We start from the raw sequence: 25,047 nt of genomic DNA, 5'->3' as shown, positions 1-25,047 counted from the left end.
CTGCTATATCGTGGTGTCCATGTTTGAACTTGGCACTATACATATTATATGCAAAAATGGATGACCCTGTATTTATATTAGATTAGCTTCACCTCATCGTCCTTTCACTTCCTTCAACCAACTCCATATTTTGAACTTTCCATCTTCTAGTTTCATGCTTGCACTAATTGGGCAGGAGTTTTTTTCCTGCTCCAGTTTCATAAAACTGTGATGGATAACAGAGGAATAAGCAAATTAAAAGAATAAAAGGAATATAGAGTTAGACAAAGCAATTTCTGGGAGTGACGGTTAAATTAGAAGGGAAAGAGTATTGATAATGAGAATCAACCAACACGAGCAATATTGTCACAAAATAAAGCTTTCCGCCAGCTGTAAAGCAGGAGAAAGGATTAATGTACCCAACTTCTCATCAAAACTCTGCACTATTGGTTCACCAGTCAGTACTCCCTATAACCATTAAACGAAAAGGTCGGACTAATGGAAACTAAAGATCCATCGTACTTAAAAGTTGACCCTCAGGTTAAGGGTTGTATATATTTGGTAAAATTGTACATCTTGAACATTTTTATAATTTGAAAAAGTTAGTAGTATTTTTTTTTTAGGGTAGCTACTCTTCATTTCAGGTTTAAAGAGAGGCAGTTACAAAAAAAAAAGAAGATGAAAAAGGAAGAGCTGCTCCGTTTCACACACATGGAGGGCATACATACGAAGGCTATAATACAAGTGTGTAGTTTGTCCCACATCGGTGGAAATAAAGCCGGGCAAGGTGCTAGAGTGATATAAAATGGAAGGAGGGAGCAACGTTGAAACATACTTACCTGGACGGGGTCAATGGGTGATCATGAAGGCCCATGGCCTAGGTTGGTGACCTCCATTGCACTTTGGAGGGGCGCCCGCCTAAGGTCGGCCCAAGTGGCCGAGCCTACGTCATAATTTGTGGCAGCGGGGGCCTGCGTTCGCGCGGCCCCTACCCAATTCTTAGTTATAAGTTTTTAGGTAGGCTTGTTCTTATATGTTGTGAGGCCTATCATCTCTGTATCTCTTTTCCAATTTGTTAAAGCTGTAGTTAATTGAATTTTACTAAGTTGTGTGCGGTAAAGAGAATTTATGTTTGTCCTTTCATATATTATTATAAATAGTCTGTTCCTTATTATGCAGTCAATAATTTTTTTGAATCTGTATAAAACGAGTTTGAGATTTCTAGAAAGATGTCAATTTTTTTGGACAGGAAAGGGTAGGATATTTTTGTCTAGTAATTGGTTTGGTTACCTAAAAGATGTTTTAGCTTTAAAAACTCTTAATTTTCATGCTATTATCCATAATTAATTTTGTTAATAAATTATTTTGGCAAATCCATTTATATATATATGATAAATCAATTTTTTAGAAAGCATGTCCTCTTCGGTGTGTCATGATTGATTTACTTATAAAATCCCAACATTTCTTTGGTTTAACTTCATCACATTTTTGTTTCAAATTTCATTAATTTACCACTCGCCATTTTGATGGTTAAGACTCGAGACATAAAGTCTCCCGCCCCTACTTGGCCCTCTTATTTCTTTGGCCAATATCTTTATGTTTGCATAATTTTATCTTCTAATTTTTGTTGCAAAAGCTTTTGGAATCCCGTTTCACTTTTGAGATTTTTACAAAACTATGTTCAAATTGAATTTCTTAAAACATATTTGGGGTAAATAAGAAATTTTAGACTCAAGTAGACAAGCAACAAAAATATAGGCCTAGCATTCAGTATGAGAAGTATTATGAGGTCTCTCTTATCAAACTCAAGAGAAAACTTGAAAGATAATGTACACAAGATCGTCTCCATTTTGAAAGACTTCACAGAAAAGAGATTAATAGTCCAAGGGACCATTTTTCATGGGCATTTGATTAAAAATGGCATCATTTCATCTCAGAAACACATTGCCGTTAAGTTGCTTATTATGTACCTTAAATCCGGAAAACCAAATGAAATTAATCAGATGCTTAAGGAGTTTGATGGGTTTAACTTAGTTGTGCATAATTGTCTAATTACTGCAAATCTTGAGTGGGGAAAGCTGGATGAAGCTCGTCAATTGTTTGATGAAATGCCTGAAAGAAATGACGTTTCTTGGACTGCTATAATTTCGGGGTTGTTGAGGTTTGGAAGAGTTGAAGAAGCGATTTCGTACTTTGAGAGGAACCCAATTCAAAGTTTGTTTTCGTGGACAGCAGTTATCAGTGGACTTGTTCAAAATGGGCTAAGTTTCAAAGCAATGAAGCTGTTTGTAGAGATGCATCAATCTGGAGTATTACCCAATAATGTCACTTTTACTTCTGTTATTAGAGCTTGTGGAGAGTTGGGTGATTTTAATTTAGGAATGTGTGTATTGGGTTTGATTGTTAAGGTTGGATTTGAACATGACTTGTCGGTTTCGAATTCTTTGATCACGTTTAACTTGAGATTAAACGATACTGTTTCAGCTAGGACAATTTTTGATAGGATGCAGAGTAGGGATGTCGTTTCTTGGACAGCGATACTAGATATGTATGTTCAGATGGGAGAATTGGCAGAAGCTCGTCGTGTCTTCGATGAGATGCCAGAAAGAAATGAAGTTTCTTGGAGTACGATGATCTCGAGGTATAGTCAGAGTGGTGACGCAGAAGAGGCAGTGAATCTTTTCATTCGCATGGTCCAACAAGGGTTTAAACCAAATAAGTCATGTTTTGCTAGCTTAATAAGTGCATTGGCCAGCCTGGAAGATTCCGTAATGGGACGGGTTGTTCATGGACATATATTAAAAACCGGGATGGAAAAAGATGCCTTTATTGGTAGCTCACTTGTTGACCTGTACTGCAAATGTGGAAGCACTAAGGATGGACGTGTAGCATTCAACTCAATCTTGGAAAAGAATGTTGTTTGTTGGAATTCCATGGTCAGTGGCTATAGTCTCAATAACCAGCTCGAAGAAGCTAAGGAGCTATTTGGAAAGATACCCCAAAAAGATATCGTCTCATGGAATTCGCTAATAACAGGTTATTTGGAGTATGAAAATTTTGATGAGGTTTTTGAAGTTTTTAGTGACATGCTTCTGTCTGGAGAACGACCAAGTAAATCTACTTTTTCCAGTGTTTTATGTGCTTGTGCGAACTTAGCTTCACAGGAGAGGGGGATGAACTTGCATGGTAAGGCTATTAAACTTGGTTTTCATTCTGACATTTTTGTCGAAACTGCCCTTGTTGATATGTATGCCAAATCCGGTGATGTTGAAAGCGCTAAGAAAATCTTCAAAAGGATGCCCAAACGCAACGAGATTTCCTGGACAGCTATGATTCAAGGGCTTGCAGAAAACGGCTTTGGAGAGGAAGCACTTGCTGTATTTGAAGAATTTGAACGGACCAAGTCCATTGCACCTAACGAGCTGCTTATATTAGCCGTTTTATTTGCTTGTTCCCACTGTGGCCTAGTTGATAAAGGACTCTATTACTTCAATTCAATGGAAAAGGTCTATAATATACAGCCGAATGATAGGCACTATACATGTGTAGTGGACATGCTGTCTCGTTCAGGACGTCTTTCTGAAGCAGAAAAGTTCATCTTGGACATGCCTTGTGAACCAGAAGTTCAAGCCTGGGCAGCTCTATTAAGTGGTTGCAAAACATACAAAAATGAGAGAATGGCAGAAAGGGTGGCGGAAAAGATATCAGAGCTGGCTGAAAAGCATCCCGAAGGATATGTGTTGCTATCAAATGTTTATGCTTCAGCTGGCAGATGGTTGGATGTCTTACACACGAGAAAACAGATGAAGGAAAGAGGATTGAAGAAAAGCGGGGGATGTAGTTTGATAGAAGTGAGGAATCAATCCCATTTCTTTTATTCCCAGGATGGTTCTCACAATGAGTCCAAAGAAATTTACGGAGTTTTGGAACTAATGAGGTCAGAAATGCTGCCCACATAGAATGTGTCATGTTTTGAAGGACAACTAATTGAAGCCAGATGCAGATAGGAGGTCAGTTTTGGGAAATTTGAAGGTCAAAGAGCTTTAGAAGACGTTTGTGGTGTAAAAAAAAGGTGAATGGATCCGACTGAATTGAATTGGGTCCATGAATCTATGAAATGGTGAGAATCCTTGATCACCTCAATTCGAAAATCCAGGATTTGAATTGATGTCCTCCTAAATTGAGTGTAGACTGATGAGCCCGTGGAGTAAAAGTAGGAATCATAGCTGCAGAAACGCTTTGCCTGAAGTTGTAAAGTGGAAATGACATACAAAGTAGGGAAAGCTCTCTTCATTAATTTCAATCCCTTCACATAGTGGTCGAAGGTGTTTTCTTCTACTGCCAGAAAGGCTGGTAAGTAGGAAAGCAAGAGTTGCCCTCAGGGGTTAGCGCAATTGGCAATGGTTGGGACTTGTGTTTGGTCACAGGTTACAGTTGAATGAAGAAGGCGGGCCCATCATCCTCGAGTTTCAAAGGCTGTAGTTGGCCCAGAGGGGTCTGCTCCGGAAGGATTTCTCAGTCATCAAAGAGTTGGAAAGAAGAGAGCAATAGAAACAAAAAGGAAAGAGTGACTCATCCCAAATAGTTGCAAACGTTCTCTTAGGTGTAGTTTTTGACCTTTTTCCCAGGGGCAAAGGGTCTTCAGATCAATATTCATTGATTATTCCATAATTATATATTTCCTAAAAGATGATATTTGACACAGGAACAGCGATTGCTTGTAAATGCCTATAGGAAGTGGCAAATTTTGGATATTAGCCTGTTGAAGTTCTCTAGAGAAGATAGTGCTAGTATAAGACATCTGATATCTGATACAGTGGTCTTTTAATAAACAATAGCACTAATTGATACTCCACTATACTCCCTCTATTTCATAATGAGTGTTTTTTGAAGCATCTGGACTACCCTTGAGAAAGTGTGTTTTTACTAACTTACCCCTGATTAAATGTCTAGAAAAGAAAAACTACTTAATGATTCTTGGTTATGTAAATAAGGGTAATTTTGGAAGAATATATATATATTTTTTAAATCCTAAAGCACCACTTATTTTGAAACAAAATGAAAGACCTAAACACCATTTAGTTAGAAACGAAAAGTAGTATTTAAGTACCATTCAATCAACTACGTCTAATTCTAAATTAGTTGAGGTTGGTAGTATAAGATATACTATAGGTAATTGAAGTTTTTAAATTTTGTTCAGGCTTTAAGCTTGTACTTCTCCCAGTAGTTGCTACTCCCCCGGTTTAAAGAGAATGTTCACTTAGCCATTTTCACATTCTTGAAGAAAATACCAACTATTAATTTTTTTATATAATTTGACTAAACTATCTCTAATTAAATAGGTATTGAGATTTGATCACTTAACATTTAATAATTTTATTTGAAAAAACACGGTTAATTCTAGCTTAATTTGGTAAGTGAACACTCTTTTTTAACCCAAAAAATAGATCAAGTGGACACTCTTTTTGAACCGAAGAGAGTACTATTCTGAATTAACACTAAAGTAATTAAAGAAACCATGTCTGTTAATTATTAGAGAGATGATTTAGTTTAGTTTCCTCAAAAATAATTGATGGAGTAATTTTTTTTTTTTAATTATGATTTCACCCATACAAAAAAAAAAATAAAAAAAAATTGTGTTCAGTTGCCGCTCGCCATTAGTCTGTGGGTTTGTATAAGAAAAATAATTATAAATGGTAGAGCAACAGAAATTTTCTGAACTAACTACAAACAAAAAAAGATAATTAGTGAATTGTATATAATTCATTTGGCGCGTTTTGTGGGCCCCATATAGATTTCAAATTCAATGAGACCCATCAAATTAATTTCAAATTAGCCCCATTTTATTCTCATCTCTCTTCATCAAACTCACAGTGAGTGATCACTGAATTTTCTCACAGTAGAATTGCGAGTTGAGTTGAAATATTCAGTTTTCTCCCATTCTGACGGTAAGTATTTCATAATGTTATTAGTCTCAGATATTTTAAAGTAAAAAAAGGTAATATATCAATGAAAAAAGTTACAGGCATAAATTCTTTGTGAATTTCATACTTACATGACTCGATCAATTCAGTAGCCAATGATGATTGTGATGAGTAATAATGTGATTTCGATTATGTGTTTTTTCTAATGTATCATAATGTTGTTGGTTTCAGATATTTAAAAGAGGTAATTTATCAATTAAAAGGGATATAGACATAAATATTCCAGTTAATGCTTTGTAATTTTCATCCTTACATTATTTAGATCAATTCAGCAGCCTGTAATTCATATCGAGGAATGATGATGTGTTTTTTCTAATGTATTTGATTATCAGGAAATTAGATAATCATGGATGGATTTGCGCTTAAGTCTGTGTTGGACTTGCCTCCAGTTTTCCGTTCAACTTTCAGTTTCAGGTACTACTCTTTTCAGTATCCTATCAATCGAATTTCTATGCGCTTTTGTCTATTCGAGTTCTAAGAAACTTTATTGTTTGTCTCAGATATTTTGTGTAAAATTTTAGTAAGGCTTCCGTTAAATGAAAACTGTCAAAATACTGTCAATTGAATGCTCAAGTGTGCTTATTGTATTGGAATCCTTGAAATGAAAAAGTTAAATACTCTCTTAGCGTCAAAATTTGTATGCATGTGTAGGGATAAAATTGGGATATACGAAACCTCTTAGTATAGAGATCGATTAATTATTTTGGGGAAAAATTACGCTCTATGTCTACTGGGAGAAAATATTTTGTGCCACGTAGCCCATATTTTGAGTTTGTTACCCGGTTTAGCCCATATTTGTGTATAAACACCTTTATACAAGGTTGATACATTATGTATAATGCTTTTCCCCCAGGTGTAATGTTGTATAATGTTGTATTAAATTGTATATTGGGCTACGTGCCATAATATTTTATATTGGGCTGTATATTTTTGAAAATTTCCCTTTTTTTAGAGATAAGTAATTGACTATTTGAATGAAAAGAGTCCAAATGGGTGGAATGAGATACATAAAGGAATCGTATACTGATCTCAACTAGTTTAGGGTTGAGGCGTAGTAATTATTTTTGTTGTAACATAAATCATTTAAGAAGCTGCTACACATAGACTAGCCACGGAGCATGTACACCGTTTCCAGACTCCTAGAAATGTCTCAAATCAAACTGTGGAGATGACTGTTTGCTCAGCAGCTTCACATCTGCGCTAGGCTATCACTGTATTACATTCTTTAGTATCCCAAAGTAGTTGGTGGTGTTTTAAGTACTGTTGTTTCTACATGCAGATATTTTAACTCGCTGCAGAGCGAATGCTTTCCTGCTTGTTTCCTGTCGGATGTGAACATGGTAATCTCAGCACCAACAGGAAGTGGGAAAACAGTGCTTTTTGAACTATGCATTTTGAGGCTTCTCTCAAGGTTTATCTCAAGAGAGGGGAAATTTATTCACGTAAAGGGGTCTCTGAAGACTGTAAGTTTCTATCCATGTTTTGCGCAAGATAACCGAATTTGCAATTTCAAAGAGAATGATCCATTGAAATGTGCTGGAAAACTTTCATTTATGATGCCTTAACTGCATGCCTTGTATATTTTATTTCATACTTCCAGCTTATTTCCGACTCTCTCTTTGCGACAACTTTTTATCTAACATTTCCAAGCACCAAAAGGATCATCTGTTGGGATGAAAGAGTTAGCGCACCTCAATAATGCACGGTTTTATTGGTCATTCCTACTCATGTCCTGTAGATTGATATATTGTTTCAAATTGCATATGTCAGTCAGGACATTCACAACGATGTTTGCCATTTTTGCCTACTCCTGCCCGTGCAAAGACGATTATGTAGCCATTGGAAATTTTCATCATCTTTTAGTCTTTTAACACTACTGCAGCCTCCTTTTTTCTTCTGATATATAGATATATGTTGCACCCTCAAAAGCATTGGTACAAGAGAAGCTTCGTAATTGGAACCAGAAGCTTGGTTCATGGGGGATAAATTGCTTAGAACTGACAGGGGACAATGAGTACTACAAAATCACGGATATACAGGACACTGATGTAATTCTTACCACTCCTGAGGTCAGACTTTAGATGAAAACCAGCCATCACTTTTTTTTTTTTTTTTGTTTCTTGGCTAACTATGTGTTCGTCCTTGAATTTTCTATTTTTCTGCAGAAGTTTGATGCTGTGACTCGTTATCGCATAAAAGATGGAGGCCTGAGCTTTTTTGGTGATATTGCATTGGTGCTAATTGATGAAGTCCATTTGTTGAATGATCCTCGTGGAGCAGCTTTGGAGGCAATTGTCAGTAGAATTAAAATGCTTTCTCGCAAACCTGAACTGAAATCAAGTGCTCTAGCTAATGTCCGTTTTTTAGCGGTTTCTGCAACCATTCCCAACATCGATGACCTTGGTGAATTTCGAGACAGTTCAAACAAGCCAACCTTTTATTTTAATCGCTGATATAGTAGTTTGATTGTAAGTCTCACTTTATGCAGCAGAATGGCTCATGGTCCCCAGGCAAGGAGTGAAAAGGTAGGATTCAATATATATTGCATCTTTTTATTGATCAAAGGAAGTGTCACTTTAATTCTACATGACACTGTCCAATATGCAGGTTTGGGGAAGAAATGAGACCCGTGAAGTTGACTACCAAAGTTTTTGGTATTTACTTATCCTTATGATGGATATTTTATTTGATTCAGTCCTGGTTACACCCTAACTCAAAATAGGTGTCATTTTTTTGACTTTTCGCAGTTTTAAGATCTAGAGTTAAAATCTGCATTGCTTGGTATTAGTTAGGAAGGTGGGCAGGATACGCTTGGGAGTTTGAATTTATAATATAGTAAATGTAAAACCTAAAAAACATGGAAGTGTAAAACTGAGTTCAAACAAAAAAATATTAAAACAGGTCCCAGCTAGATCTTTGAGTTGGACAATATTGTGAACCAAATGCCAAGTAAATGACAAAGTACTTGGGAGAGGATACATTCTGATAAAATGAGAGGGAAGTACTGTGAGGAAACTGAGTCACACATTTCGGTATAATTCCTATGAGATGTATTAAGCGCCTCTGTAGGATGTGCATTGACATGTCTCCGGGTAACCACTGCCTTAACTTCTTATAAGTTCTGCATTGCCAACCCCTTGTCTGCAGGATACACTCCGGCGAAGAATGACTTTCTATTTGAAAAGGTATGTTGTTTGTTGGCTTTTCTTTTTCAGTTTTCTGTTTATGCCTCTTTTACCCCCATTCAACGGGTAAAAGTTTTGGATGTCTCCCTCCTCCTATCCAATTTCATGTCTTGCTATGTCAAGTTTAGAATCTTTTTTATGGAATGGCTAGTGATTTTCATTATTACACCTTGAAATACCTCTTAATAACATTACCAGTTTCAAAGAACATATCTTGACGATATTGTTTGATTTTCTTTTCCAGCGCCTACAGAACTATGTCTTTGGTAAGCATAGAAGCTAGTTGTGACATCATATACCTCCTACTTTCAATTTATACTCCTTCACAATGTTCTATACAATGTCTAGCACTAAGCATGAGAATTTGTACAGATATTCTCATGCAACATTCTAGAGGAAAATCAGCTCTAGTTTTTTGCTCAACCAGAAAAGGAGCACAAGAGGCAGCACAACAGCTCTCTCAGACAGCAATGACCTTTGGTCATTCAAATCCTTTCATCAAAAGCAGAGAACAACAGGAACGGTTGAGGGAAGCTTCACTATCATGTAGTGACAAACAAATGCAGTCTTATATCCCTTTTGGCGGTATGTACTATCCTCCTCCTACCTTTCGTTGCGGCCCTATCAGACCCCATATTGAAACAAAAATGTGTTTTTCATTTTATCACTCTCTTTTCCTTTGGGGTGGGAGGTTGAACATGTAGGTGTATTGAGCATAGACCCTGCAGATTATTGATTATCTGTGTTGTGCAGTTGGTTATCACAATGGTGGTCTTTCCATGAATGACCGCAACCTCATTGAAGGCCTCTTTCTGAATGGTGATATTCAAGTGCTGTGCACTACAAATACTCTTGCCCATGGAATTAATCTACCAGCACATACTGTTGTGATTAAATCAACTCAGTACTTGTATGTCAACCGGCAATTATCTAATTCGTTTATCAGTCGCATGTCATCTTTGTAATTGTATCATGTTCTTTCCAGCAATAAGGAAAAAGGGATTTACATGGAATATGATAGATCAACCGTCCTGCAGGCACGCTACTCATCCCTGGGTTCCTCTGCTAAGTCATTTGTATTCTGCAATACAAAATTGTACTCTATGTCTAGCATTCAGAGATGATTTTCCCCACTCGGAAAAACCTACGACTAAATTATATTATTCTTAGTTCCAAATAAGAGCTATATATTGTCCAACTATTGCAGATGTCAGGAAGAGCAGGTCGACCACCGTTTGATGACACGGGAATGGTCGTAATCATGACCAGAAAAGAAACTGTGAGTCTTCTAATTGTGGTACAGATAAAGGTTCCCTGCATTATGAAAATTCGACTTAGAAAAAGTAATTTTATGTTTTCTTTTGTTTTCTTTCCCCTCAGTCAGTAGCTAATCTGCTGTGCTTCTCTTGACCATTGCTGCTAATTTTCCTACCTGATCCCTTTCAGGTTCACTTGTACGAGAATTTATTAAGTGGATGCGAATTGGTGGAATCACAGTATGTAATTATTCCTCTTGTTAGTTAGTGATGCTTTCTGATCTTGGGTGCATGCAAAAAGGACTGTCCTACCAAAAAGCTGACGTGGTTTTCTTTCGCTTTAGATTGCTTCCATGTGTTACAGAGCACCTAACAGCAGAGATTGTTCAACTGACCGTGTCAGATATAACAGGAGCAATTGAATGGATGAAATGCTCATATTTGTATGTAAGAATAAAAAAGGTATAGAATCCTGAGCTGATAAACGGAGAACATGATCTATCTGTAATTTCCGTAAAATTTATTCCTAACAATTTTCAGTCAAATTATAGAATCCAGAGAAATATGCTGTAAAGAAAGGGCTAACTGGTGACCGTTTAGAGCGGCATATGCAAGGTGATAAAATGACATTGGGAAACTATGATGTTCTTTCAAGCTTATTTAGCCATATGTGCTCACTTAAAATATATTCCAGATATTTGTGTTCAGAATGTAAATGAGTTGTCAAGGTATCAATTGATTTGGACAGATGAAGATGGTTTCCTCTTAAAGCCTCTCGGTATGGAGATTTCAGAATGCAGTATAGTCTAATATCCATGTTGGAAATCTAAATTTCTGCCTCTTGTATATGCAGAACCTGGAAAATTGATGACGAAATATTATCTGAAATTCGACACAATGAAGCACATCATGCAAGCCCCTGGAAACTGTAGCATAGAGGATGCACTTCAAATTATTTGCCGTGCTGAGGAACTTGCCTGTATCTTCTCATACTCCACAAATTGAAATGTTTTGAGTAATTACAACTACTGTTATATCTCACTTGACTGTAAAATGAAGGGATACAACTGAGGCGCAATGAGAAGAAGCTCCTGAATGACATAAACATTGATAAAGACAATCGGCTACGCTTCCACATCCTTGGGGACAAAGGGAAAAGAAAAAAGCGTGTCCAAACCAGAGAAGAGAAAATATTTGTTTTGGCAAATGACTGCCTAACGGGGGACCCTTTAGTCCATGATTTATCCCTTAACCAGGTTTCATCATCAAGTTCATGTGTTATATTACCATGCGCCAAGAACACTGCTATGGGCTAATTGTCTTCCAATGATGTAGGACATGAACTCTATCTGTGCAAATGGCTATAGAATTGCGAAGTGCATGAAAGAGTATTTCTTATACAGGAAGAACTATCGAGGAGCTTTGAGTTCAGCACTTCTAACCAAATCTTTGTATCAAAAGGTCTGGGATGACAGTCCATACGTGCTGAAACAATTACCTGGTATTGGAATGGTGACAGCAAAGGTTTGTAGTTTATATTGATCTGATAGTCCATGCTTTGGGATTCCTAAGGTTTCTCATGATGTAGACTTATCTTCCTGCATAGGCACTGCATTCAATGGGAGTAAAATCATTTGCCTCGCTCTCTGAGGCAGATCCAAGGAAAATAGAGATGGTCACTGGCAGAAAATATCCTTTCGGGAATCATATAAAGGAGTCATTACTATCATTACCCCCAGAAGTTGAGATGAGGTTTGAGGAAATTGAGAGGCAAAGGCAAGGGAAGTCCAAGGTTATGGTAACACTGACTAGGCTGTCACAACCTGTGCAAACAACTAAACGACATTATGCTGATATGGTATGGTAATTATAGGGAACAATTCGCCTGCGTGCGATTTGTTACATTTCACACTTATTTTGTTGTAGAATTTACTCAATGACATTCAGTTGAAAATTTTCTGATAGGTGGTTGGCGTCGAAGAGGATAATCTGGTTCTGTTTCATGAGAAAGTAAGGTAATAGATTCTTAAAGATAAAGTGGGCGCTTTAAAACGCCATCATTTTTCTTGAAAAAGAGAAAAGTTTCCCAACAAAATATGAACATTTCAAAGCATGTTTATATCAGTTCAAATTTAGAATTGCAATATTTTTCTTGAATTTCCTTTCTTTGAGCCAAGGGTCTTTCGGAAACAGCCTCTCTGCCCCAGAAAGGCAGGGGTAAGGTCTGTATACATCCTACCCTTCCCAGAACCCACTTGTGGGATCTCACTCGGTATGTTGTTGTTGTATTATTTTTCTTGAAAAGAAAAAAGAAAGAAGGTTTCCAACAACTATTAACATTTTTGAAGCATTTCTATATTAGTTCAAATTTCTAGGTGTCCAGCATCTACGTCTGTACGACTAGTCATACGTTTGACGCCTTCTTAATGATTTGCTTTGGCTGTTCAACTTATGACCTAATGGTGTTAAGTTTCTCTTTAAGATTCTTTAGCCGCTCGAATGACTTGATTTTTTTTTCTTGGTGCAGGGTGGATGACTTTCCTAGGTACTCTTAGAAGCTTGGTCCTCATTTCCAAATAAGGCCTGAGAAACTGCTAAACAACCAACTAGATTATCATTCATGAAATTCTTTTGAGTTAATGCATATTTAGTAGTGCTCTGCACTGATGTTTTGGTTTCTTTTACAGCCCTTATAGCAAGACAGTTATGGTGCCAAGTCCTCAGCAAGGGAAAATGACTGTCAAAGCAGATCTGATATTTAATGAATTTAGTTAACTCCTCACACATTCTATCTGTTGCTTCATTTATGTGTACTCCTGTGCCCCTTGAGTTTTATGTGACCAGATCACATCATTTTTCTGCAGTTGGTGTTGATCTCCATCAAAAGATTGTATTGATAAAGGAGATGGACCATAATTTTGTGATGAAGTACAGAACCAAGCAGCCCTCTTCCTTCCAGAACAATGATGTCTGCATCATAGAGGACACAGAGGATGCAGCTCAAGCTTCATGCCAAGTGTCTCACAGTTTAACTGAAGCTGATAGGAGCTCAGACATGTGAGAGCTAACTTTTCCTTTTTATGGGCGTAAAGTATATGATAACCATGATGATTGACAATATGACTGCTAACTTTTGTAGTTTCTGTTTCTTATTTGGATTAGGGGTGTCATATTAGATATTACCTTATATAGGAGTGGCAACTTTAAACTTTTAGCAAATTCCTACTGTATTATGGGACCCTATGAAATAATTCTGTGGTGTCTGTTTTGGGGAAACAGAAGGATCCAGATTCTATCATTCTCTTTTACATGTATGACAGGTTGAATCCCCTTCCACACTGAATACTAACTGGCTTTTGGTTTCTGTTATCAGGCCCAGTTTCAAGCTAATAGATGACGATCTAGACGAAGGTAGCAATTTAAGTTCTACCTTAAATGTGTTACTGTTTTATGTATGTCAATGTGCCACTGACTTCTGCCGCTATATACATCAATGAAGCGATACCTGCTGCTGCGATTGAAGATGATGAATGCAGAATCATAAATGAAAAGACTATATTTGACCATATACGTGAAAAGGCTAAAAACCTCCCTGCTTTGACCTCACTGAGAGGTACATTCTCGCCATCATTAGAGACTTTGAATCTCATCAGAAAGCGCACTCGCGAGAAGCAGTGTCTTGTTGAGAATGAGGTAGGAGTATATGAAGAAGTGAGAAGAACCAAAGTTCCATGTCACAGCATGGACATTCAATCTGCAGAATATATCGATCTAGAAGATAATAGACCACTTTCTAACAAAGATGAGAGACCATATAGCCATCACGTCTCTAATGCCATTTACCTGGCTAGTGACACAGGTAATATACCGTCCTTGGTACTAATATTTATAGATTATATGCAGGCTGACATCAAATTATATTGTTCTAGGTAAGTTTTCCTTTGAAACTGGGAGTGTTCCATCTGAAACAATGGCTGAGGAAATGATATTCGAGTATAAGCCTATGGATTCTAAGATCTTCCACAGCTTTGAGAATGTGAAGAACACAGAACCCAAGTTACTCAGTATGTCCAATGAAACCTTCATAATTCACCAACCTCAGCATAATTCTGCCATCTTTGGCTTTCAAGAGACAACTCCAACAAAAGTTTCAGAAAATGCAGCAGTTACTATGGAACTTGAGCCTGTGAAGACAAAAGGAAATGCAATTAAACAAATTAAAGAGGTTGAGGGTCTAACTCTTCATGGATACACACCAGGTGCAGGTGAAAAAACTGATCTTTCTTTGGAGACCTCAAGAAAAGTTGCCGAGGAAGGATCAAGATTGTTGTCACCTGCAGATGCTTACTTTATAACGAATAAAGTTGGATATCCACTACGTTCTCCAAGTTTCCAGGAACAACAGTGCACTTCTTCAGTACAAGTGGGAGAAATCAACCAAGCAAATTCCTTTCTTGGGTTTAAAAGTATTTTTACGTTTCTGTTTGAGTGAGCATGTTTGATTTAGTATGTTGAATCAAATTACTTGCTCTGTCAGCTATATTGAGAACGATAATGAGATATTACTCTAGGAGGTAGAAGTAAAAAATTAGCTGAGAAAATTTGTTTGGTCTCCTTTGCTTAGTTAACTAATCTCCACAGTAATGTTCTGTCAGAAGAATCTGTATTTTCATGCGATTTATGATGTATATGAATTTTTACAATATCCATGTATTTTAACTTGTTATACCAAGTGACCATACTTATTTTCAAGGTTACTGTTCCCACTTTCTATTAGCAAAGGGAAAAGAAAATCCCACTTTTATGGACTTACTTGTAGTTATCATTTCGATGATCTCATAGCGTAAAAGAAATTATATATTGAAGTGTATAGAAGTTAAACTCGACATCTAATAGTGGATCATAGATGCACTGCTTTTCAACTGTTCTGAGGCTACGCATACGTTTTCGTTTAGATTCTATCATTTTAAATGAACAATTCTGATTTAAAATGTTACTTGAGTATACTTCTTTCTTGTTAAGGAATGTAACAGGATATTTTAGTGTTTCTTTCCGTTTCAGATAACATTTGAATTTTCTGAGGATAGTTTTCACTGGGAAATGTAATGCTTTTGAAATTTTATAACTGAGCCTAGCATATGTGGGTTTAGACTTTAGCATGAATATGTTTTTGTGTTTTATTGTCTGCCTAGTGATATTTAGTGCTTTCGAGCTGGAGAAATTCCCTTTTCTTGGGCTCGCAAATGTTATAACCTAGAAATTCTCGAGAACCTGTGACGCATGGTTCAAAACTTGATGGTTAATGGGCCTGCTACTCTACCCTTCTCAACTTAATACCAAGCATTTGTATGCAACAGCGTTTAAGCCTGTGACGTGAGTCTAATCAAACACATCATAAGTTGTGCTCTTATTATTAGACCCATGGCTGGGGCATGTGGCTATTACGAAGCAGATTGTAGGTTTGCTAATTGCAATCATGAAGTTCTCCCCTTCCATAATCTGAGGCTTAACACTACTAGCCAACAGATGTCTACAGTGCAAAGGCTTAACGCTACTAGCCAATAGATGCATACAGTGCAAATAGTTGGTCATAGCTGTGATGATTGTCAACATTGTTTGCTTTAATAGAACTTAGACATATCCAATTTAACTTAGCAACCCATTGAAGACTATGTCCTAGTATTCGTCACATCGAAGTGAATTATCTAGGAGCCGTACGAACTAGGCAAATAACTAACATCTTGTCAAATTTATAGGAAGATTACTTAAAAGAGCAAAAACCCCTTCACTCTGCCGGGCACTGGATAGGGGTTAGCTCTGTAAATGTGTAGAGCCAAGTGTGTGTGGTGTAGTAGTAGGCACTTCTAGCCCCCTTTCCCACTACTGGATCACTATTTGTTTTATTTCCTGTGTTAAAAATGATTGAATGAAGTAGGAGAGCAAAGTAAGGGTATATATAGTTTGTGATTTGTATAACACCTAGAATGACAGTAATTGCACATTAGCTCAATGGTGATGAAGTTTCACTACAAATGTTATGTTAATCACGAAAATATTTTTGTACGCTGGGTCAAAATCTTAAAATAAGGACCAACCAAGTAAAATATCACTTCAACTGAGCAGAGAAGCAGATATCAGACATTACACGCAGAAGTGTTGGACTAGATTTGGTGGGGTGCGCCAGGCCCAAGCAGCAGTGCGACGCATGGGCAACACGTGAAAGCCCAGGTAGCAAGCTACCTGAATGGACCCTCCCCTTAAAAAATTAAGCTAATATCGTGTGAACCAATGGTCCACATACTACACTTGATCTTAGCCAAAAGGCCGAGAAAGGTATGCTTTTTCAAGTGAACGGGCCTCAATTTTTATAGCAGCTAGTGGCTATCTACGCATTAGCTCTTCCCGATGTGGGATGAAATAGAACATACAAAAAACATTCCCGTTGCTCTCTCTGAAGTGTAAAGCACTTGGCTTCATATGTATCAGAGTCTGCGTAACATGAGAATGAACACCTCAGTGGATGATTCGAGTATTTCCTGATGCCTAACTACTAATGCTTATTTCACTTCATTGTGGTACTGCAGATCCCTAAAAGATTCATTCATTGCTGTAATACGAAATTTGAAACCTTCCAAACTAGCTCGATGTCTAAACTTCCTTCAATAACTTCCAAAAGATCCGATATGGATAATGTGTGTATCAGGCAAAGGAACTTCTAGATTCTTCTTGTTTTAATTTAAATTTGTAGTGTATCTTGGAGAATATAATTGCAGTATGTACATTCATATCATACTCATTTGTCAGGAGTATGTGTTAAAATCCACAACTCAGGTCGAATTGATGAAACAGAGAAGGAATTTTAGAGAAAGGAATAAGGGGAAAATTGTTTTCTTCAATTCATATTAAGTGCTTTAAAAATAATGAGCTGTACAATATATAAAGGCACTAACCGACCTCTGAAAATATCTTAGATAACTAACTATTGACTAAGCAGCTAACTAATCAAGCTTGACATAACAATTAACAACCAACTCAGGCAAAGGTCACGTGGGCTCATCTATAAGATTGGGGTCTTCAGATTGTCTTATAGCTGGAGAAGTAGTAGGCCAAATATTTCTAGCAGTATGTTAAGACAATTAAAAGAACGATGTAACATTAGGCAGCTAATGCAATTACGCAAACATCCACACCATGCTCCACGAGAAGTTCTTGAAGAAACCAAAGAGGGAACCTGCAGTTTTATAATTTAATCAAAGAAAAAGGAAATAAATTAATAGAGAAAAGACCACGTGATGTTAATTCACCTCACCTTTATTTCCAGGCAGCCAAAGAACATTGAGTGTCCACTCTGTTTTATTATGTTTGTGAGCTATTCTATGTGGCAGGTTTTAGTTGACATTTAAGGATCGTTTGGTCCAAAGATAGTGAAGTCCCAACTGTTAATGCTATGGTCCTTCGACCGCAAGCGCTTATCAGCCGAATTGCATTATTATATTTCATTCTCACGACATATCAACTTATTAATAGATTTTCTCAAGTCTTCTTCAAAAATCATTTTCACCATAAAATATTCATTTACTTCATTTTAATGATAAACTATAGTTTCTCATCTATTGCCTCAGGGCTTAGGACTAGTGATAAAAGTAAAGCGCATGATATATGGGTTAGGCGCACATCATGAGTTAGAATCTTGTCATACAATAATCGGTATTTAAGTAAAGAAGGATAGAGCGGTGGCGCATTAGGTAATTGAGTTGTAAACTGTGCGTCAGTTAACCCTCTGAGATTTCTCAAATTATTAAAAACATCTCATATATTAATTTTGATATTTTTACTCTTGATTTAAAATCACAAATAAACATAATGTAATTGAGTTTCGGAATAAAAATACGCAAATAAGCTAAATATTACTTGTCTCATAAGAGCTACCCTTCAAAACGAAAAAGGACAAAAAAGAATTGTCTCCTTAAATCTCTTACAAAATATATTCTTGGGTAGCAAATACTTTCAATTCAATACGTAATAGATTTTAGCTCGATTATACTAAGACCCACAAAAGCAGGTGGTTGAGGATAATGAATTAGTCGGCATTTAATAGCTCAAAATGGGGTCCAAATGAACCGTCCATATCCACATAATTTATAGTGACAAAAAGTTAGGACAAACGGATTAGCTTTAAGCACTTCGCACAACTCTTTGAAAACGATATATGTCGCTCTGCTCCTGTCTACACCTTTTTGTATCATTACACGGCAACAAATCCAAAATAAATCATACAAATGCACTACTATTTCATAACTGTACAAAAATTATACTGCAAAATTTCCGACTTTTTTGTCCTTGCACTTATTTCCTATTTTCAGACTCTTTTAAAAGGAATTCATCACTTCTATGTGGTCCAGTTGATGAGCTTTGCATACTAGAGGACCCTGTAGTATTAGTATTATAAGATGATGACTCATCAAGTTTAAAGTGTGTGTTTGAGACGAAACTTCTTATGGTGGATTTGATAGAACCGCCAGCTAATAAACTTGAATTCAGGAAAGGTGGTTGGCATGGTTCTGGTATTTGATAATCCTCACACGTTAACATTTGGACAACTTCACTCATTGATGGTCTTAAAGCGACTGAAGCTTGAGTGCACAACAGCCCCACTTTTAGGACCTTTGATGCCTCTTCTGCTGGAAATTCACCTTTCAAGAGAGGATCTAATGCTTCAGTGACCTGATTTGCTCTGTAGAGTTTCCACACCTGAAACCAAAAAGACAATATACTTAGTTCAATTTATTATAGACAAGGTTTATTTTCGCGTATTGCAACTGAATTCCACTCATTATAATAGTAATGTCACAAAACTATTCCTTAGGCACTAACTTGAGTGACCAACTTTGCTCACTGTCACGCTAAATTAACTAAATATTACCCACTATGATAGTAAACTCATTGAACTCCGCCCGCTATAACAGTTTTATTTTGGCATTATAGTGAGTGAAGTTTAGTAACTTCATTGTTGTAGTCGGTAAAATTCAGTTACTTACATATGATAATAATGGTTTTGTGACTTTACTGTTATAGCTAGAGGATAAAGTCAATGATCATAATGATGATGCTAAAGAGAAATCTACAGCATTCTTACTGTTTGTAGTAGAGAGCCAGAGTCCTCCGCAAAGGCAATGTTTTTTCTGCCACAAACAATTTCAAGAACAAGCACCCCATAACTGTAGACATCAGCCTTCTCTGTTAGCTGTCCTTTTACGAGGTATTCAGGAGCCATATATCCCCTGTACAACAAGAAAGTAAAAAAATAAGTAAATAACCATCCAAGTACTAAGAGAATATTGTTGGTAAGTTGTGAAAAGAAGTATTTAACTTACAATGTGCCTGCAATTCCAGTGCTAAGATGGCTTTTATCAGCTGCTAAACACCGAGCAAGCCCAAAATCAGCGATTTTCGCTTCAAGATTTTCATCAAGAAGTACATTGGAGCTCTTGATGTCCCTGTGGATGATTCTGATCTCCGAACCTCTATGGAGGAAATCAATGCCTTCTGCTGTTCCAACTATAATACGGAAACGTTCTTCCCAACTTAGAATCTTTACCTTGTTTTTATCTACAACAGCAATTCAACAACTCAATCAGAAGTCTGCGACTGTCACTACATAATGACTTAGAAATGTACAAGTAAGAACAATGCAGTGTCATAGTTTAGGTTCAACTGTCAAGGTATTTTCCGCTCTGCCCCAACCTTTGAGGCCTCATGGTTTTTTCTCTTGGGGCTTACCCCAAAAGACGTCCTGACAATTAAATTCCTAAACTCGCCCTTTATATCTCTAACTACCCTCAGGGGTCGTTTAGTTGTTGGTTAGTAAGTGAATTATTCATTAAAACCAGCATAACTAGTACCTTGTTTGGTAGCATTTTAGTAGCTATGCAGACCAAGTATGGTGTTCCGTTACCAGTTTATAATCCCGCATAGCTAAGGAATCTATGTATTATTTTATGCAGGATAGAAGATGGATTAACTAATACTTACATGAATAACTAAACTCTGCATTACTAATACTTGCATAACTCTAACTAGCAACCAAACGACCCCTTATTGTATGGAATAAGAAAAGACAGATAATTACCAAATAGATATTGGTCTAGACTTTTATTGGTCACAAACTCGTACACGAGCAGGCTCTCTGGGCCTTCAATGCTGCAACCCAACAACTTGACAAGATTTTTGTGTTCAATTCCATTGATGAGATTAATCTCATTGAAGAACTCATCAACCCATTGCCTTGTATTGAAAAACAGTCTCTTAACTGCAATAACCTTCCCATTAGGCAGAGTCCCTTTGTGTACAGAACCATTTCCTCCTTGGCCAACTTTAGTTGAGGGATCAAAATAGTTTGTTGCCTGCTCAAGATTTTCATACTTATAGTTCAAGCTTGACCTGTTGTATGAACTCGATATCTTACCAAGATTCATGCGTTCTGCAACAATGCAAGTGTACGTATTAATATACAGTTCGTTGAGTGTTATCAATGGTAACAGTAAAGTTATAAAACTATTTTATTTTGTTCTTTTGATTATACCTCGTCTTCGCCTTAGTGATCTTTTACGAGCTGTGTAAGCAACAGAGAGAACCAGCATGGTGAAAGCTGTCACTCCAAGAATGATAGCTAGTATCACCCCTTTGCTTAGCCCTGAAAATAAGAGCATTTCATTACAAAATGCAGAAAGATGATTGGCTTTGGTTTTTTTTTTTTTTTTTGGGGGGAGGGGGGGGGGGGTTGGGGGATGTTTTGCGGGGGGGGGGGGGTTGTAGTAGACAAGTCTAAACGCTAAAGATAAAAGTCTCAAGAGGGGCACAGAAAGTAACGTCGGTAAAATTGTAAATGGCCATAGGGACCATTTTCTTTTTTAACAACCAAAAATGTCAATTTTGTAATACGAAAAGTTTGAATTTAAGGGTCACGAAACTTTAGAAATGTATGGCACTTCAACGTTAAATCGTAATTAATGGTGCCATCAAAATTAAAGCAAAGCACCAACCGAAAAAAATAGTAAAGCAATGGGAAAATTTGACCAGAGGTAGATGCAGCCACATTTATTTTTGACATGGAACATATATTTTTGTGTGAAAATTACTAAAATTTAATAAATTTTAAATTTTAAAAAGAAATGAAAGGTAAGTGGAAACGTGCTCTTGAACCAAATTCACCTTGACAGGCCACCGTTTAATATATTTTAATTAGTACGTCAACTAATAAAATATTAAGTACAAAGTAGTGTAATTTACTAAATTGCCCTAAATTTTCTAAAGGGAAAAATAGTTTAAAACATTTTTTAAGTCTAAAAAGGACACTTAAAATGGAAGTGAGTATATGAATCACATAATAATAACATCTTCAAGTGGCAAGAAATTGTAATTTTTCGCATTAAAATTGTTTTAGCAGTAAAACCCAATTGATTAAACGAAGAAGAAAAGCAGATATAATTCGGTTTCAACATTTCCATTAATTTTCAAAAAATCTATTGATTAAACGAAAAAAAATTATTGAAAAATGAATAAGAAATTACTTACCGCTACTACTTCCCTCATTTGGATCACTGATAAAATTGTGTGTAGAATATCTCAAATAACAGCCAGCCATTAAAGCTCTAGCATCTTTACTCGGAAAACAACTCTTAATATCTCTACTTGCTTTATCCAAACATTTTCTACAACCTGTTTTATCCACAGTTTTCCAACACTGTGCCAATCCATAAAATCCATTCAAATGCGCCACAGCATAACCACCGTTATTCACCGCTGTTACCGTCAATCTTTCAATCAAATTACCAGCAGTAGCATTTAACGTGGTCAATTCTTGTCCACTAGCCAATCCAATTGAGCTGCTACAGTTGACTTTATCTTCAGCAGCATCAGTTGTCTCATTGAAAAAATTATAGTCATCGTATCGAAGAAAACATCCATCTAGATATATTCGACCTGATTTACCAGGAAGACAACGTGGGAGTCGTGTTCGACTTGCAGCGTAACATAAAAGACAATCTTGATGTGGAAGATCTTGATAACAATTTGCTAATGCATAAATTGAAATATTTGGTGAAGTTACATTATGGTTACCCCAATCATGATCTGTCACACGTTGTGAAACAACTTCCATTAGTTTAACGAACTGTGGAATTATGATTGCTGGTGTTGTCCTGTTCGTGCCACATACAAGTCCAGCTTCTGAAATTCGAGGATCGGCTTCACAAATTAAAGCATAATTCACCAAGAAAATCAATATCCATTTTAGGAGTGGGAAATTCATTTTCTTTTTTTGGAACGATACTAGCAAGCTGCTACTAGATGCGAACAAAGTTTACTAGAACGACGATTGGAGAAGTCTCGTTCTACTTCTCCTTCGTCTTACTCTATGTGATTACGTTTTGGTAGTTGATATGTTATGATGATGATAATAAGAAAAGAGAAATATGGTAGTTAAGAGATTGGAAGAAGAAGAGAGGAGAAGAGGGCAGTGAAACGAATAAATGAATTTTTTTGACTAGTGTTGTTCAAAAATGATTTGGACCTTACAGCCAACCTTTGTCTGCTACGTGCCCTTTTTATGTGTTCCCCATACGCTAAATTTGGACCTCTTTCCACGATTTTGCTTTTCAAAGTCTTTGAGCTCGTTTGGATTGGCTTATAAGTTGCTTATAAACTGTTTTCAGCTTTTTTGAGTGTTTGACTAACCAGCTTAAAGTCATTTTGTGTATAAAATAAGCTCAAAAAAATAATTGAACCTGTTTGACTTAGCTTATTTAAAGCAGTTTATAAGCTGAAAACAGCTTATAAGCCAAAAAAAATAAGTTGGATAGGCTATTTTTTTTTTTGGCTTATAAGCTGTTTTCAGCTTATAAGTTGGTTATTTTAAGCTCATCCAAACAGGCTTTGTCTAGTTTCTGCCTAACTTTTAAAAAAAATAAAAAAAAATCATCTTATAATCTGTCAAAATAGTGGTCGTCTTTACCTACTTGCTAATATGTCTAATATTACTACTTGTTAATTACTCAAGTCATAGTCAATTAAATTGTTATTTGGTTGACCGTGTGCGTTGGCCCTTCATAGTCATTTAATAGTGATTTAGGAAGTTTCTACCTCGCTACTAGTTTAATAACATGCTTTGTCCCAAGTAAAAACCATTAAAAAAAAAATACACAATTAAGAAGAACTGTCGAAAGGAAAATTGGCCATCTTACTTGATACATCACTAATGACATCTTACTTGGATGCCCAAAAAAAAAATAGATGATGAAGAAGAAAAACGATTACACAATTAAAATGAAATGTCGAGAGAAGGAAAATTGTCCAAAAACAATCAAGTATTGATGGTACATCACTAATGACATCTTAATACCAAAAGCTATAATTGTAGTTGTAAAAACATATGAAAGTCAAGTAGTTGTATCTGTCAACATCATGATAAATGGCGAAATTCACATGGTAATATTAAAATAATGAAAACAAACAAAAAATGATTCCTAGCTTGCACCTATGTTCATAGATTCTAGTGATCTACACCTCTGTCGGATGATCAGATGGAAGCTAACATAAAGAAATTCCAGTATTATATATGTGTTAAAAATTTAGCCACATTTTTTATTTACATCAAAATAATAAATGCAAAGTATGTGTTTTTCATTTACACAATTAATTAAGTAATATGTTTTACCGCTACAATTTGTAACTACTCAAATCATAGTTTTTGATTTGGTGCAAATACTGACGGTTAAATTTTTATCTTATATATTGCAGATTTGCAGTCATGCTTTTCTCTACACTATGAGTGCATTTCAAATTATTATAACAGGTGATCTTTCTCATTTTTCATGTTGCAACTAATCCAACATAGTATGAATATGTACAGAGACTGTAAATTTTAGGAACGTGAACTCATTTAATTAATCAAAAATCAAAATTAAACTCGGATGTCATAATTTTCTCTATAAAAATAAATTTAAACTACATTTTCAAAAAATATTTTAAATACATTTTCAATTGTCACTTAGGAGTATATAAGTCAAATTGGAATTTTGAACTCCATGTCTATTGAAATGGTGCAACATAAATAATACTACCATTTTCCGGTAATCTGTCTGTAAACGAAGAGTCAAACTGTGAACGCAAAAGACAGTATAGTAGTTGAAACTACCGACGAATTTTTTTATTTTATTTTTTAAAAACAATCAGACAAATAATCCATACAAAAAATAATACTACCACTCGTTGTTTTTCTTAAGAATAACATTGCTTTTGCGTATAAAACCGCTTTTATGAGTCGATTTTTGTGCCATTTAAGTAGAGTAGTAGATACATCGTTCTCGTTGTTTTTCTTCAGGTTTACTTTTAAAATAAAATCTCCTTGACTGTAGGAAAATATACCAATTTTTCTCTTCTTTTTCTCCTGCTCTCCTTCTGGAACCAAAAAAGTAGAAGGTCCCGCTAGTAATAGCAATATATTATTAGGAAGATGAATTGAATGTCAACTAATTACAACAAAAGAAAACTCTTGTTTATTGTCGTAATTAATTACTGTATTATTGAATCCTCGTCATCATCTTATTAGCAGAAGTTATTGACTAACAATACATTTTCTCAGGA

At 36.1% G+C, this 25,047-nt stretch overlaps 2 protein-coding genes, 1 long non-coding RNA gene, 1 other non-coding gene and 1 pseudogene across 5 annotated transcripts; 2 read left to right on the top strand and 3 right to left on the bottom strand.

Annotated features, from left to right (window-relative positions):
• Positions 1-601: 601 nt before the first annotated feature.
• LOC132624766 (DExH-box ATP-dependent RNA helicase DExH17) lies at positions 602-15,214 on the top strand. Its single transcript, XM_060339493.1, has 30 exons — positions 602-3,932; positions 4,258-4,332; positions 4,685-4,798; positions 6,304-6,377; positions 7,243-7,426; positions 7,871-8,032; positions 8,129-8,366; positions 8,452-8,488; positions 8,571-8,617; positions 9,111-9,148; positions 9,393-9,414; positions 9,521-9,733; positions 9,902-10,058; positions 10,134-10,185; positions 10,356-10,427; positions 10,595-10,644; positions 10,749-10,866; positions 10,956-11,019; positions 11,099-11,182; positions 11,258-11,383; positions 11,464-11,660; positions 11,740-11,928; positions 12,011-12,262; positions 12,370-12,419; positions 12,932-12,949; positions 13,092-13,174; positions 13,269-13,461; positions 13,778-13,815; positions 13,904-14,263; positions 14,334-15,214. The coding sequence occupies exons 1-30, from the start codon at positions 1,752-1,754 to the stop codon at positions 14,894-14,896; spliced, it is 6,051 nt and encodes a 2,016-aa protein (XP_060195476.1). The 5' UTR covers positions 602-1,751; the 3' UTR covers positions 14,897-15,214.
• Positions 811-971, top strand: LOC132625266 (U1 spliceosomal RNA). Its single transcript, XR_009576711.1, has one exon. It is a non-coding gene; the product is annotated as a U1 spliceosomal RNA (small nuclear RNA).
• A 1,339-nt stretch (positions 15,215-16,553) lies between the features above and the next one.
• Positions 16,554-17,877, bottom strand: LOC132623060 (uncharacterized). Its single transcript, XR_009576086.1, has 2 exons — positions 17,714-17,877; positions 16,554-17,635 (listed from the first exon to the last, which is right to left on the bottom strand). It is a non-coding gene; the product is annotated as an uncharacterized LOC132623060 (long non-coding RNA).
• Positions 16,575-16,741, bottom strand: LOC132625273 (U2 spliceosomal RNA; annotated as a pseudogene).
• Positions 17,878-18,662: 785 nt separating the features above from the next.
• On the bottom strand, positions 18,663-22,989 carry LOC132622388 (cysteine-rich receptor-like protein kinase 42). Of its 2 annotated transcripts, XM_060336996.1 has the most exons (6): positions 21,979-22,989; positions 20,987-21,097; positions 20,534-20,884; positions 19,779-20,013; positions 19,541-19,685; positions 18,663-19,155 (listed from the first exon to the last, which is right to left on the bottom strand). In XM_060336996.1, exons 1-6 carry the CDS (start codon positions 22,712-22,714, stop codon positions 18,751-18,753), a joined length of 1,983 nt encoding a protein of 660 aa, XP_060192979.1. In that variant the 5' UTR covers positions 22,715-22,989; the 3' UTR covers positions 18,663-18,750. The 2 variants fall into 2 exon arrangements, with proteins under 2 accessions (XP_060192979.1, XP_060192980.1); XM_060336997.1 differs by lacking the exon at positions 20,987-21,097.
• Between the last annotated feature and the right edge of the window lie 2,058 nt (positions 22,990-25,047).

The sequence above is a fragment of the Lycium barbarum genome, chromosome 12 (assembly GCF_019175385.1).
Source record: "Lycium barbarum isolate Lr01 chromosome 12, ASM1917538v2, whole genome shotgun sequence".
NCBI classification, from domain to species: domain Eukaryota; kingdom Viridiplantae; phylum Streptophyta; class Magnoliopsida; order Solanales; family Solanaceae; genus Lycium; species Lycium barbarum.
Note: the sequence above shows the minus strand (reverse complement) of the source record. Positions and strands in the feature narration are given on the sequence as shown.

What these genes read in the sequence shown, in the direction of transcription:
- LOC132622388 (XM_060336996.1), bottom strand. Translation starts at nt 22,714, where the DNA reads ATGAATTTCCCACTCCTAAAATGGATATTGATTTTCTTGGTGAATTAT. An exon ending in AAATGAGGGAAGTAGTAGCG is followed by an intron (nt 21,098 to 21,978) that starts GTAAGTAATTTC and finishes TCTTATTTTCAG; the next exon opens with GGCTAAGCAAAGGGGTGATA. An exon ending in TCTAGACCAATATCTATTTG is followed by an intron (nt 20,014 to 20,533) that starts GTAATTATCTGT and finishes TTGCTGTTGTAG; the next exon opens with ATAAAAACAAGGTAAAGATT.
- LOC132624766 (XM_060339493.1), top strand. Translation starts at nt 1,752, where the DNA reads ATGAGAAGTATTATGAGGTCTCTCTTATCAAACTCAAGAGAAAACTTG. An exon ending in ATCTGATATCTGATACAGTG is followed by an intron (nt 4,799 to 6,303) that starts GTCTTTTAATAA and finishes TCAGGAAATTAG; the next exon opens with ATAATCATGGATGGATTTGC. An exon ending in GTTGACTACCAAAGTTTTTG is followed by an intron (nt 8,618 to 9,110) that starts GTATTTACTTAT and finishes CCTTGTCTGCAG; the next exon opens with GATACACTCCGGCGAAGAAT.